At 33.1% G+C, this 9,805-nt stretch overlaps 1 protein-coding gene across 1 annotated transcript; it reads left to right on the top strand.

Moving 5' to 3' along the window:
* The first annotated feature begins 6,461 nt into the window (after positions 1 to 6,461).
* NRT2.5 (nitrate transporter2.5) lies at positions 6,462 to 9,104 on the top strand. The gene is made up of 2 exons (XM_020381892.3): positions 6,462 to 7,670; positions 8,614 to 9,104. The coding sequence occupies exons 1-2, from the start codon at positions 6,517 to 6,519 to the stop codon at positions 8,984 to 8,986; spliced, it is 1,527 nt and encodes a 508-aa protein (XP_020237481.1). The 5' UTR covers positions 6,462 to 6,516; the 3' UTR covers positions 8,987 to 9,104.
* Positions 9,105 to 9,805: the final 701 nt, after the last annotated feature.

Genomic DNA, 9,805 nt, shown 5'->3' with positions numbered 1-9,805 from the left:
GCCTTTTTAACAACCTGGAACGGCCCGTTCCAGTTTAATTTTTTCGGAACCAAGACTTTTAAGATCGGTTATAAAACAATCGATCTTAAAATTTAACTTTTAAAATCAGTTATTTAACCGATTTTAAAAGTCTCTTTTAAAATCGGCTCTTTTAAAATCGGTTACGGAACCAATTTTAAAAGTTAAAAATAACCGATTTTAAAAGCCTTTTTTTCACTAGTGTTAACGTGTTTAATATTTAAAAAGATAAAATAAACATATGAGTTTAATATATTATAAAAAAAGTTAATATAATCGTAATACTAATTTTTTTTTAAAATATTGATATTTATTAAGATATATCGACTTATTATACATAAAAGAAACAAATTTTATATTAAAATAATATTTGATTAGCAGAAATCATATTTCGCAAGTACAAATTAGTCTTTAATTATCAGTTTTGAGATATTACGTGAATTATGTCCATCAAAAAAAATCTTGATATGCTTAAACCTAATGTAGGTTAGGATAGAAGGTCTGTAACATAGTAAGTTGGTTTAGAGATTAGTGAATGCTAGAGAGGAGAGTATATAAGGTTTCCTTGAGAAGGGAGCCTCATTAGCTCATTTTGAGAGAAAACTTAGAGAGAAGTTTTAGAGAGAAGGACTTTGGGTCTATGAGTTCCTTTCTCTCCCAAATTTCTCTGATTTATTCTTCTTCTTCTTCTTCTCTAAATCACTAACTTCTTCTATCTTTTCTTGGGATTCAGGCTAGGAAGCTGGTTTTCGGAGGATTGAAGTCCGCGGGTAGGGATTCGGGAGAGAAATTCTTCTTCTTCTCAAATTCTTGGCTGTTTGGAGCCAATCTTCAGGTGAGGGAAGCTAGAATGTAGGTTGTTTGGTTGCATGTGAGTTTAGGAACTCAATTGATGCATGAATTTTGAGAATCCATGGTTGGATTGGAGAAACTTCTCATTTTCGGGATTTTGGGAAAAGTGAAGGTTTTTGATGATTTTGATGCGTATGAGTAGATGCATGTTGAATCTGAGGTTATTTTTGAATTGTGTGAAGCATATGTTTTGTATTTCATGGATTGCATGTGGCCGGATTTCCTGATTTTCAGGTTTTGGATGGAATTTTCTGGGTTTTGGGGGTTTATGTATGAATTTGTGCCGGGCACATGTTCTTGGTATCGGGTGTGCATTCATCAAAGGCAACCATTTCTTGATCATGTTAGGCGCGAGGCTAGTCGCGCTGGGCGCGATTGAAAATGGAAGTCTCTGGATGAGTTCACGCCAGGTGTGGGGAGAACCATGTCGGGCGTGATATTAGATAGTGGCCTCGTTTGGTGTTTTACTGATGTGGCGCTGGGCGCATGGTTGATGCGCTGGGTGTGGAGACCCTTGGAGGTCTCTATCTAATTTGGCGTCGGGCTCAGGGTGTACGCCCCGGGCGTGGAGACACTTGTGAGTCTCTATTTGAAAGACGTCGGGCGTGAGTTGATTGCGCCGGGTGTAAATGAGCCTTAGAGCTCTCAAGTTCAGGCGCGAGTTGGCTGCACTAGGCGTGAGTATGCTTAATGATTTGGTTAAGTTGCTAAGTTGCCTGATGAAGATGAGTTGAGTAGTTGTTGACTAAGTTGTTTACATGTTATTTATTGTGGAAATATGAATAAGCCGAGATGTATAAGTTGAAGTAGTCTATTGTTATAAAGTTGATATGTGTTGACTATAGTTGTTCAAGTTGTTTATTCAAGATGTTATTATGTTGCATATTGTTGTAAAGATGACTATTGTTGTAAAGTTGTTAAAGATGCCTATTGTTGTGAAGTTGACAAGTTGAGATATATGGTTAAGATATATATCCTATGTTGAGACACATAGTACTAAGGAGATAAGTTGAAAGTTGTTTTTAAAGTTGAATTCCTTAGTACTGTGGGCGACATGGAAGTAGTCGACCCATGTTATGGTTGAATGACCGATTTAAGTAACGTATTTAGTTAAAGATGTAGTCTTGGAGGATGCGTGGTACTTGGAGGGCAGTGGGTGAACTAACTCCATATGTGGATTGGTGATGCAAGCCAAGGCTGTGGTAGACCCATACCCAAACCCTTCTGCCTTAACAATAGTACTGGACTTCCAAGTCTGAGTGGCACACCTGAGCAATTACCTATTGTTGTCTATACTTGGTTCTCTTCGGAGTTCCTAACGATGCGCTATATCTGACCTGGTTAAGATAGGTCAAACATTGGATTCGGTAGGGTTTATGACACCTAGACTGCTCAACCTCAGTTGTTAGAGATCTCCTAGTTGTATATGCGTGACGACGCATTAGTTGATGTTGCATGTGTTGTTACATTCAAATTGCATGTAAAGTTGTATGAATGAGTTAATAGTTGAGCTATTATGATAAACTGTGTGGTTGTGTTGTGATGATGATTGGACGAATGAGTAGTATAGTTATTACCCTATACTTGTATGGTTGTTTATTGAACTCTAGCTTACCCTTTTGTTTCCATGTGGATGGACTACGATGATCATATTGTGTATGGGAACAAATCAGGGCTAGGCTGGAGCTGGTTGCTGCGACTGCTACTAGAAATGGAATTTTGTTGCTAGGGTCAGAGTTACCATCTTGGGTAACTGTCTGTTGGTGCTGGACCGACACTAGGATAATATTAGTTGGATGACTGTATATGCATAGTACGATATTGTGTACAAATATTTATTTCTTTTACCTCTTCTTATATATGTATATTCTGTTATCCAACTTAATATTTTATTTTGGTTCACTAGATTATTAGTGCGATTCCACAAAGTGTAGAGATTACGTTAGGTCGTTACAAGACCTAACCTTTATGAGTCTCTATTCAATATCTACATGTGAAACTAATTTGAAATATAAAAAAATAACCGATATTAAAAATATTTTTATATTAGTATTTTTATTATAAAAAATATTATTTAGTATGAAAATAAAGCATGGAAATGGCCGATTTTTGTGAAAAATCATTTTATATTTCTGTTTCATTTTTTTTAATTAATTAGTATATTTGTACTATACAATAGCTCTCTCATTAATTATTTTATCGAATTAATAGATTTCAAATATGACCAACAAATCAAAAAGTGAAAATTTCTATTAATTCATTGATAACATTAAATATCGTGATTTTTGATTAAAAAAAAACTTTCTATTAATTCTCTTCGTGCTAGTATATTTAGGCAATAGTTAACAAAATTTAATTTTGAAAAAATCCATCTCATTAACATCAACATAGTAATATTGAGTGATATTCATGAGTATATCATATAATTAAAACTTGTTAAAATAGATGGATCAAATGGCTTTATTTTAAAACAAAAATATTAAAATTACGGGACTTTTTTTTAAAATATATTATTTTTTAATTATTTATTTAAATAACCTGGACCAACTTATATTTACCTAAATTTTCAATAGGATTTTTAAAAAAAATTTCAAAATTCCATTGAGAAATCGGTTACCTAGTAACTGATTTCTTACTTGTTTTTTTTTCTTTTTCGTTTTTTGCTTTCAGAATTTAAAAAATAAAAAATAAAATATTTTAATTTTTTGAATATAAAAAATATGTTTAATATTTAAATTAAATAATTATTAAATAATAATATTTAAAAATGAAATTAATATTATACTTATTTTTAAATTTTATTTTAAATTTAAGAATTTTAAAATTAATTTTATTATTTAAATTAAATTTATTAAATATATAAAATTAAATAATGTAATTTAATAATAAATATATTGATTTTGTATTAATAATTATAGATAATTAAATTTCTTATTAAATAAATGAAAATATTATTTTATTAAATATTAATGACATTATATATTAAGTACAATAATTATAACGGTTACATCATTAAAATGAAAATAACTTAAAAAAAATAATTTAAACAAACTTCAAACATAGTAAATGAATAACATAAACCTAGACCATATAATATTAGTGTCTAACTTCATTGTTTGGTCAATGTATCTTTTAATCGTTTTCATTGTTTGTTCTTATTTAAAGTTGTGAATTTTAAATTAAATTATATCTATTTTTTAAATAAATTTCTTTTTTAATAAAATAATTTAGTTTTAACATTATCTTTATTTTTAACATAAATTTAAAATATTATACATAAATTTAAAAATTAAAATTAATGATAATTTTTTTAAAATTTGAAAATCAAAAAATAAAATACAAAAAAAATAATTTTTTAAAAAAATCTAAAAATCAAAAAACCAAAAACAAAAAGAAAAACCTAAGTTAGAAATCGGTTACTGGATAACCGATTTCTCAATGGGATTTTGAAATTATTTTTAAAATTCCTATTAAGAAATCGGTTACTCAGTAATCAATTTCTCACCTAGGTCACAAAATATGTTATTTACGAAAATAAAAATTGACCCAAGTTATTTAAATAAATAATAATATATTTTAAAAAAAAAGTCTAATTACAAAGAGAGAAAAATATAATTTAATAAAAATAAACTGATAAAATCGTAAATTAGGTAATAATTTGAATAGACGTACGTTCACTTCTCTTTCACGTGAAATCATACACTATCGGCTTTCAAAGAAGGCGGCTGCTGCTATATTTCCAATAGACCGATGCTTCACACACTGATAGTGAGTTTTACAGTATATCTTCAGCCGGCCACCATTTTCATTTCAAAAATTCTTGTTTTCTTTCTTTTGGTAGTTTCTTCCATGTTTTCTCTCTTTTGTTTCTACCTTTCATTCTTCAATCTTAGTCGTTTGAAACTTGTAAACTTGTCCAAGTACTCTCCTTAACCATATATGCAACAGCTAGGGTCGTCCAATATAATCATTCCTAGGTAAAGTTTTTGATCAACACGCGTTACAAATTAATTACATGTGCATTTCTCTTGGTTAAATATTATAATCATCACGTTTAAAACATAAAATTATACACTATAACCACTTCCTCGCATAGAAAATTGACAGCTACCAACCAAAATCATATGCTAGTGCTCCAAGTCCATGATATAGTAGAGAAGTGATGGGCTACAATTGTCATTTTACAATTACAGAAATAATAAATACTTGATTAATTTTGTATAATTGCAATTTGCAACCTCATACATTGTCAATAAATGCAATTTACTCAACTTCACACTTCAAACAGATCTCCAAAGTCAATGCACGTTACTCAACTTGTTTGCAAGAATCTTCCCTTCAAGCAATTCCTTGGCTTGAAATGCATCGTACTGCTTGTCTCATCAACAACTAGTCAAAATTTGAAGCTTTGCTTCATTTCAAAATCTCTTTATTTTTTTGTCTTTGATTAACCTGGTTGGTTCACTCTTCAGACGTCAAAATAAAAAGTAAAAACAAAAAAAAAAATGAGACTCGGCGAGTGGAGTGTTTGAGCTCCCAACTTTGCCATGAAAAGTCATCTGTTAGTGACACTATTCTCCAAGTCTCATTTTCTGAACCAATCTGTCTTTCTCAAAGTTTGAAAAACTGCCAGCCTTGAAAATACGATAACATCTATTTTTATATCTCTTACTTAGCTATCTTCGTAGCTCTATTATTTTTCCTCATATCTCTCAAAAGAATATGCCAGATTTTTAGTAGAAAATGACATAAAAAACAATTGCAGACAACCCCAGAAGAGGAGACTTTAGCTGTTAGCACCTTTTCCATCAACCTAAGAACAATTCTCATTCTCTTTTTTACTAAGAGACAGAAAAAGTAGTTGGCTTGGTGCGCATAACAGTAGTAAAAAAGTGAAAACTTGGTGTAGGGGTGGGTATACGGACCAGTCCGGCTCATTTAAGACCCGGTCCGTAAAACCCGCGTTTTATATGGGCTGGATAAGTCTGGTCCGTAAAATAAATGGACTTATTTTTTAAGTCCGTATCCAGCCCGCTAAAATCCGTGGATAACGGACCGATCTGCGAGCTTAAATAATGGTTTAAAAAAATAAATTTTTAAAAAATAAAAATACATAAAATTAGAAGAAAAAAAATATTTTTTATTTATAAGCTAAATTTTATAATACTAAAATTTACCAATAGTTAAAATGGTTTAAAATATTAAATATTAAAATATTAAAATAAAAATAATTACAAATACTTAAATAATAGTACCAAATTTCCAATAATAAAAGCATCAAAATATCATAAAAGTAATTCAAATGACAAATACATACCAACTAAACATAATTTTAATGTCATAATAATTTAAAAATTATATACACAACTTAATATTAAAATCATAATATTTAAAAATATTAATTAGTGAAGTCCACGGACTAGCACGCGAGCCCGCGGATTAAATCCGCGAAGTCCGCAGACATCATGGGCCGAACTCAAAAATTAGACATAGTCATACGGATTTCAAAAAAACGGCCCTAATCCGCGAAAATCACCAACTGTCCATTTTCTACACATACACACAAAGGTCTTATATATTCCATTCCAAATCAATATCTCAACACTGACCCTTGTAGCTTAGGCCAGTCCAATCTGAGGTACAAGCATGGATCTAGAACTCCCAGCTGCAGCTGTGAATGATCCTCAACAACAAAAGTTTGCTCTACCTGTGGATTCTGAACACAAGGCCACTGAGTTCAGATTATTCTCCATAGCGAAGCCCCACATGAGGGCTTTCCACCTATCATGGATCTCTTTCTTCTCATGCTTCGTGTCTAGCTTTGCTGCACCACCCCTCGTTCCCATAATCCGGGACAACCTCAACCTCACAGCCACTGACATAGGAAATGCTGGTGTGGCATCAGTCTCAGGTGCTGTCTTGGCAAGAGTTGCAATGGGAACAGCTTGTGACTTAGTTGGACCGCGCCTTGCTTCTGCATCACTCATCCTCCTCACAGCACCGTTTGTGTACTTCACATCCATCATCAACTCAGCCACCTCCTATCTCCTTGTCCGCTTCTTCACTGGCTTCTCCCTTGCCACCTTTGTGTCCACACAGTTCTGGATGAGCTCCATGTTTTCGCCTCCTGTCGTCGGCTCGGCGAACGGCTTCGCCGGGGGCTGGGGGAACCTCGGAGGAGGAGCAACACAACTCATCATGCCCCTTGTGTTCTCCCTCATCCGTGACATTGGTGCTGCACAATTCACAGCATGGAGGATCGCATTCTTTGTCCCTGCCATGTTCCAAATGCTCACAGCTTTTTCAATACTGATATTTGGCCAAGACATGCCTGATGGCAACTTCCACAGATTGAAGAAGTCAGGGGACAAACCCAAAGATGAATTCTCAAAGGTGTTGTATCATGGTGTTACAAACTATAGAGGGTGGATTCTAGCGTTGACTTATGGCTATTGCTTTGGGGTGGAGTTGACCATAGACAACATCATAGCTGAGTACTTCTATGACAGGTTTAATCTGAAACTCCACACTGCTGGAATCATTGCTGCAAGCTTTGGCTTGGCTAACATATTTTCTAGACCTGGTGGGGGTTATATATCAGATGTGATATCAAAGAGATTTGGCATGAGGGGAAGGTTATGGGCCTTGTGGCTGTGCCAAACCTTGGCTGGTGTGTTCTGCATAATCCTTGGATTGGTGGGGTCTTTAAGTGTATCTGTAGTTGTTATGCTCATATTCTCTGTGTTTGTCCAAGCTGCATGTGGAATGACCTTTGGGATTGTTCCGTTTGTCTCTAGAAGGTGCGTTTTCAGCCATTGTTTCAATCAAATTCACTTGAGTTTTATCATTAGTCTTGTGATGTGTTTGATTTCTATTTTCAAAAATCTGTTTTAGTTTTTCAAAGAAACCAGACACAAAAGTTCATATCACTCTAGATGACTTACACTTGAATTAGGAGCACAAAATAGAAAAAGAGGATGAGAAAACATATCTAATTTGTGTTTTTTTTTTCTTCTTCTTGTTTTTAAGATAAGTATTGTAGAAATAATAGATTTTAGGTTCAAAAATAATTGTTGAGTGGCATAGTAAAATTATTGTAGAAAACAGTTTTTAAAACCAAAAGATGAGAAGGAAATCAAACATATTCTTGTTATACTGCTTTCCCTTTTCCCCACTTTTATGTAGAATTTGTACCCACTAGAGGCATCTACCCTTTTTCCATAGCTTTGCAATTATTTTCTACCCATGGAATTATTCAGCAAATTTTGTAAATTCAACATTTCCATTGTGATAGCCAATGGTAAAGGGTCAGACTCAGATTAAACAGAACTAAGTAGAAAATATAAGAAGAAAATGCTAGTTTAGTTGTTTAGTTTGTTAGAAGCCAACAGATCATCAGACCCAGCATGCAAAGTAATCCTTAAGTATGAAACAGGAAAAGAAAAAATGATTCTCTGACATGTCTAGTACATGTTTCATGCATCTTCTTTAGGCTAGCAGTAAAGATAACTCTCAACAGCTCTGTTTCTACCAAAGAATGATTCCAAAGCTGACAATGAATAAATTCCAGTACAATTATGTATTTATGTGCAAACATAGACATGTGCATACTTATCACAAGCTAGAAAGCTGGTCTAGTTTGTTTACAAAAAAAAAAAAAAAAAAACAGTTATACTTAACAAGGTGCATAGATCTATGCCAATAATTCTAATAATAAGCAATAATACATGCATCTATCTTCAGGTCATTAGGGGTCATATCTGGAATGACAGGAGGAGGAGGCAATGTGGGTGCAGTTTTGACCCAGCTAATTTTCTTCAAAGGATCCAGGTTTTCGAAAGAAAGGGGAATAACTCTAATGGGTGTCATGATTATACTATGCACTCTGCCAATATGCTTAATCTACTTTCCACAATGGGGTGGGATGTTTTCTGGTCCCTCATCCGAAAAGGTCACAGAAGAAGATTACTACATGGCTGAGTGGAACTCAAAGGAAAAGGATAAAGGCTCCCATCATGCAAGCCTGAAATTTGCTGACAACAGCAGAAGTGAAAGAGGCAGAAAACTGAACACATCAACCGAGCCTACTGAAGAAATCACACCCCCACATGTTTGATTGTTCTTGAACATGAACACTTGTTCCTTCACTAAAGCCTGACACAAAAGTTTGTGATACAAAATCAATGTATGTTCATAAGTTTGCTGCATAATGAAGTTTTCCTTAGGAAGTGAAATAGTTTCAAGTCTAAGTAAATTTGCTGCTTCATTCGATATCTCGTTATTGATCCACCAGGTTTGGCAACTTTGCGTGGTCTTCAGTAACTCTAACACCCCACCCTTGATAAATCAATGATGTCTGTTTTAAATTATCTCCGGCTGAGCCTTTGATGTAACAAAAGTTCAGTTTGAAAATCACGGGAACAGCATCTGATCAGGATTTCAATTACGTACAATTTGGAAAAAGTTTAGTCAGATACGTTGATGAACCGAATTGCCCCCAACAAATTTAATGTCGCATTGGCCAATGTTAGCCAAGGTCCCAAGGATTTTGTCTTAGCCTTAGCCTTGGTCGTCAAAGGTCCCTGTTTCCTACACATTATAGGTACATAATGTGGAAAAACACTCATTCTCACACAATAAGATTACTCACACGTTTGGACGAGGGATTTTACAAATTCAAGGAATTTTAAATTCTTCATATTTGAATTACTTTGATTTCAATTTCTATCATTCTTAAAATATTTTGTTTGGATAAGTCAATTCAAATTTCTTAAATTTTAAATTGTTAAGTTGGATATAATAATTTGATTCTACCATGGTAAAATTGATTTTAAAAATATATTTATATGTTGATATTTTTGAATTAAATTTTATAAAAATAAATATTAGCTAATTTTAAAATATTTAATAAATTTAAAATTTAATATTAGATAAT

Source organism: Cajanus cajan, chromosome 5 (genome assembly GCF_000230855.2).
Source record: "Cajanus cajan strain Asha chromosome 5, NIPB_CcT2T_4, whole genome shotgun sequence".
In the NCBI taxonomy this organism is placed as follows: domain Eukaryota; kingdom Viridiplantae; phylum Streptophyta; class Magnoliopsida; order Fabales; family Fabaceae; genus Cajanus; species Cajanus cajan.
Note: the sequence above shows the minus strand (reverse complement) of the source record. Positions and strands in the feature narration are given on the sequence as shown.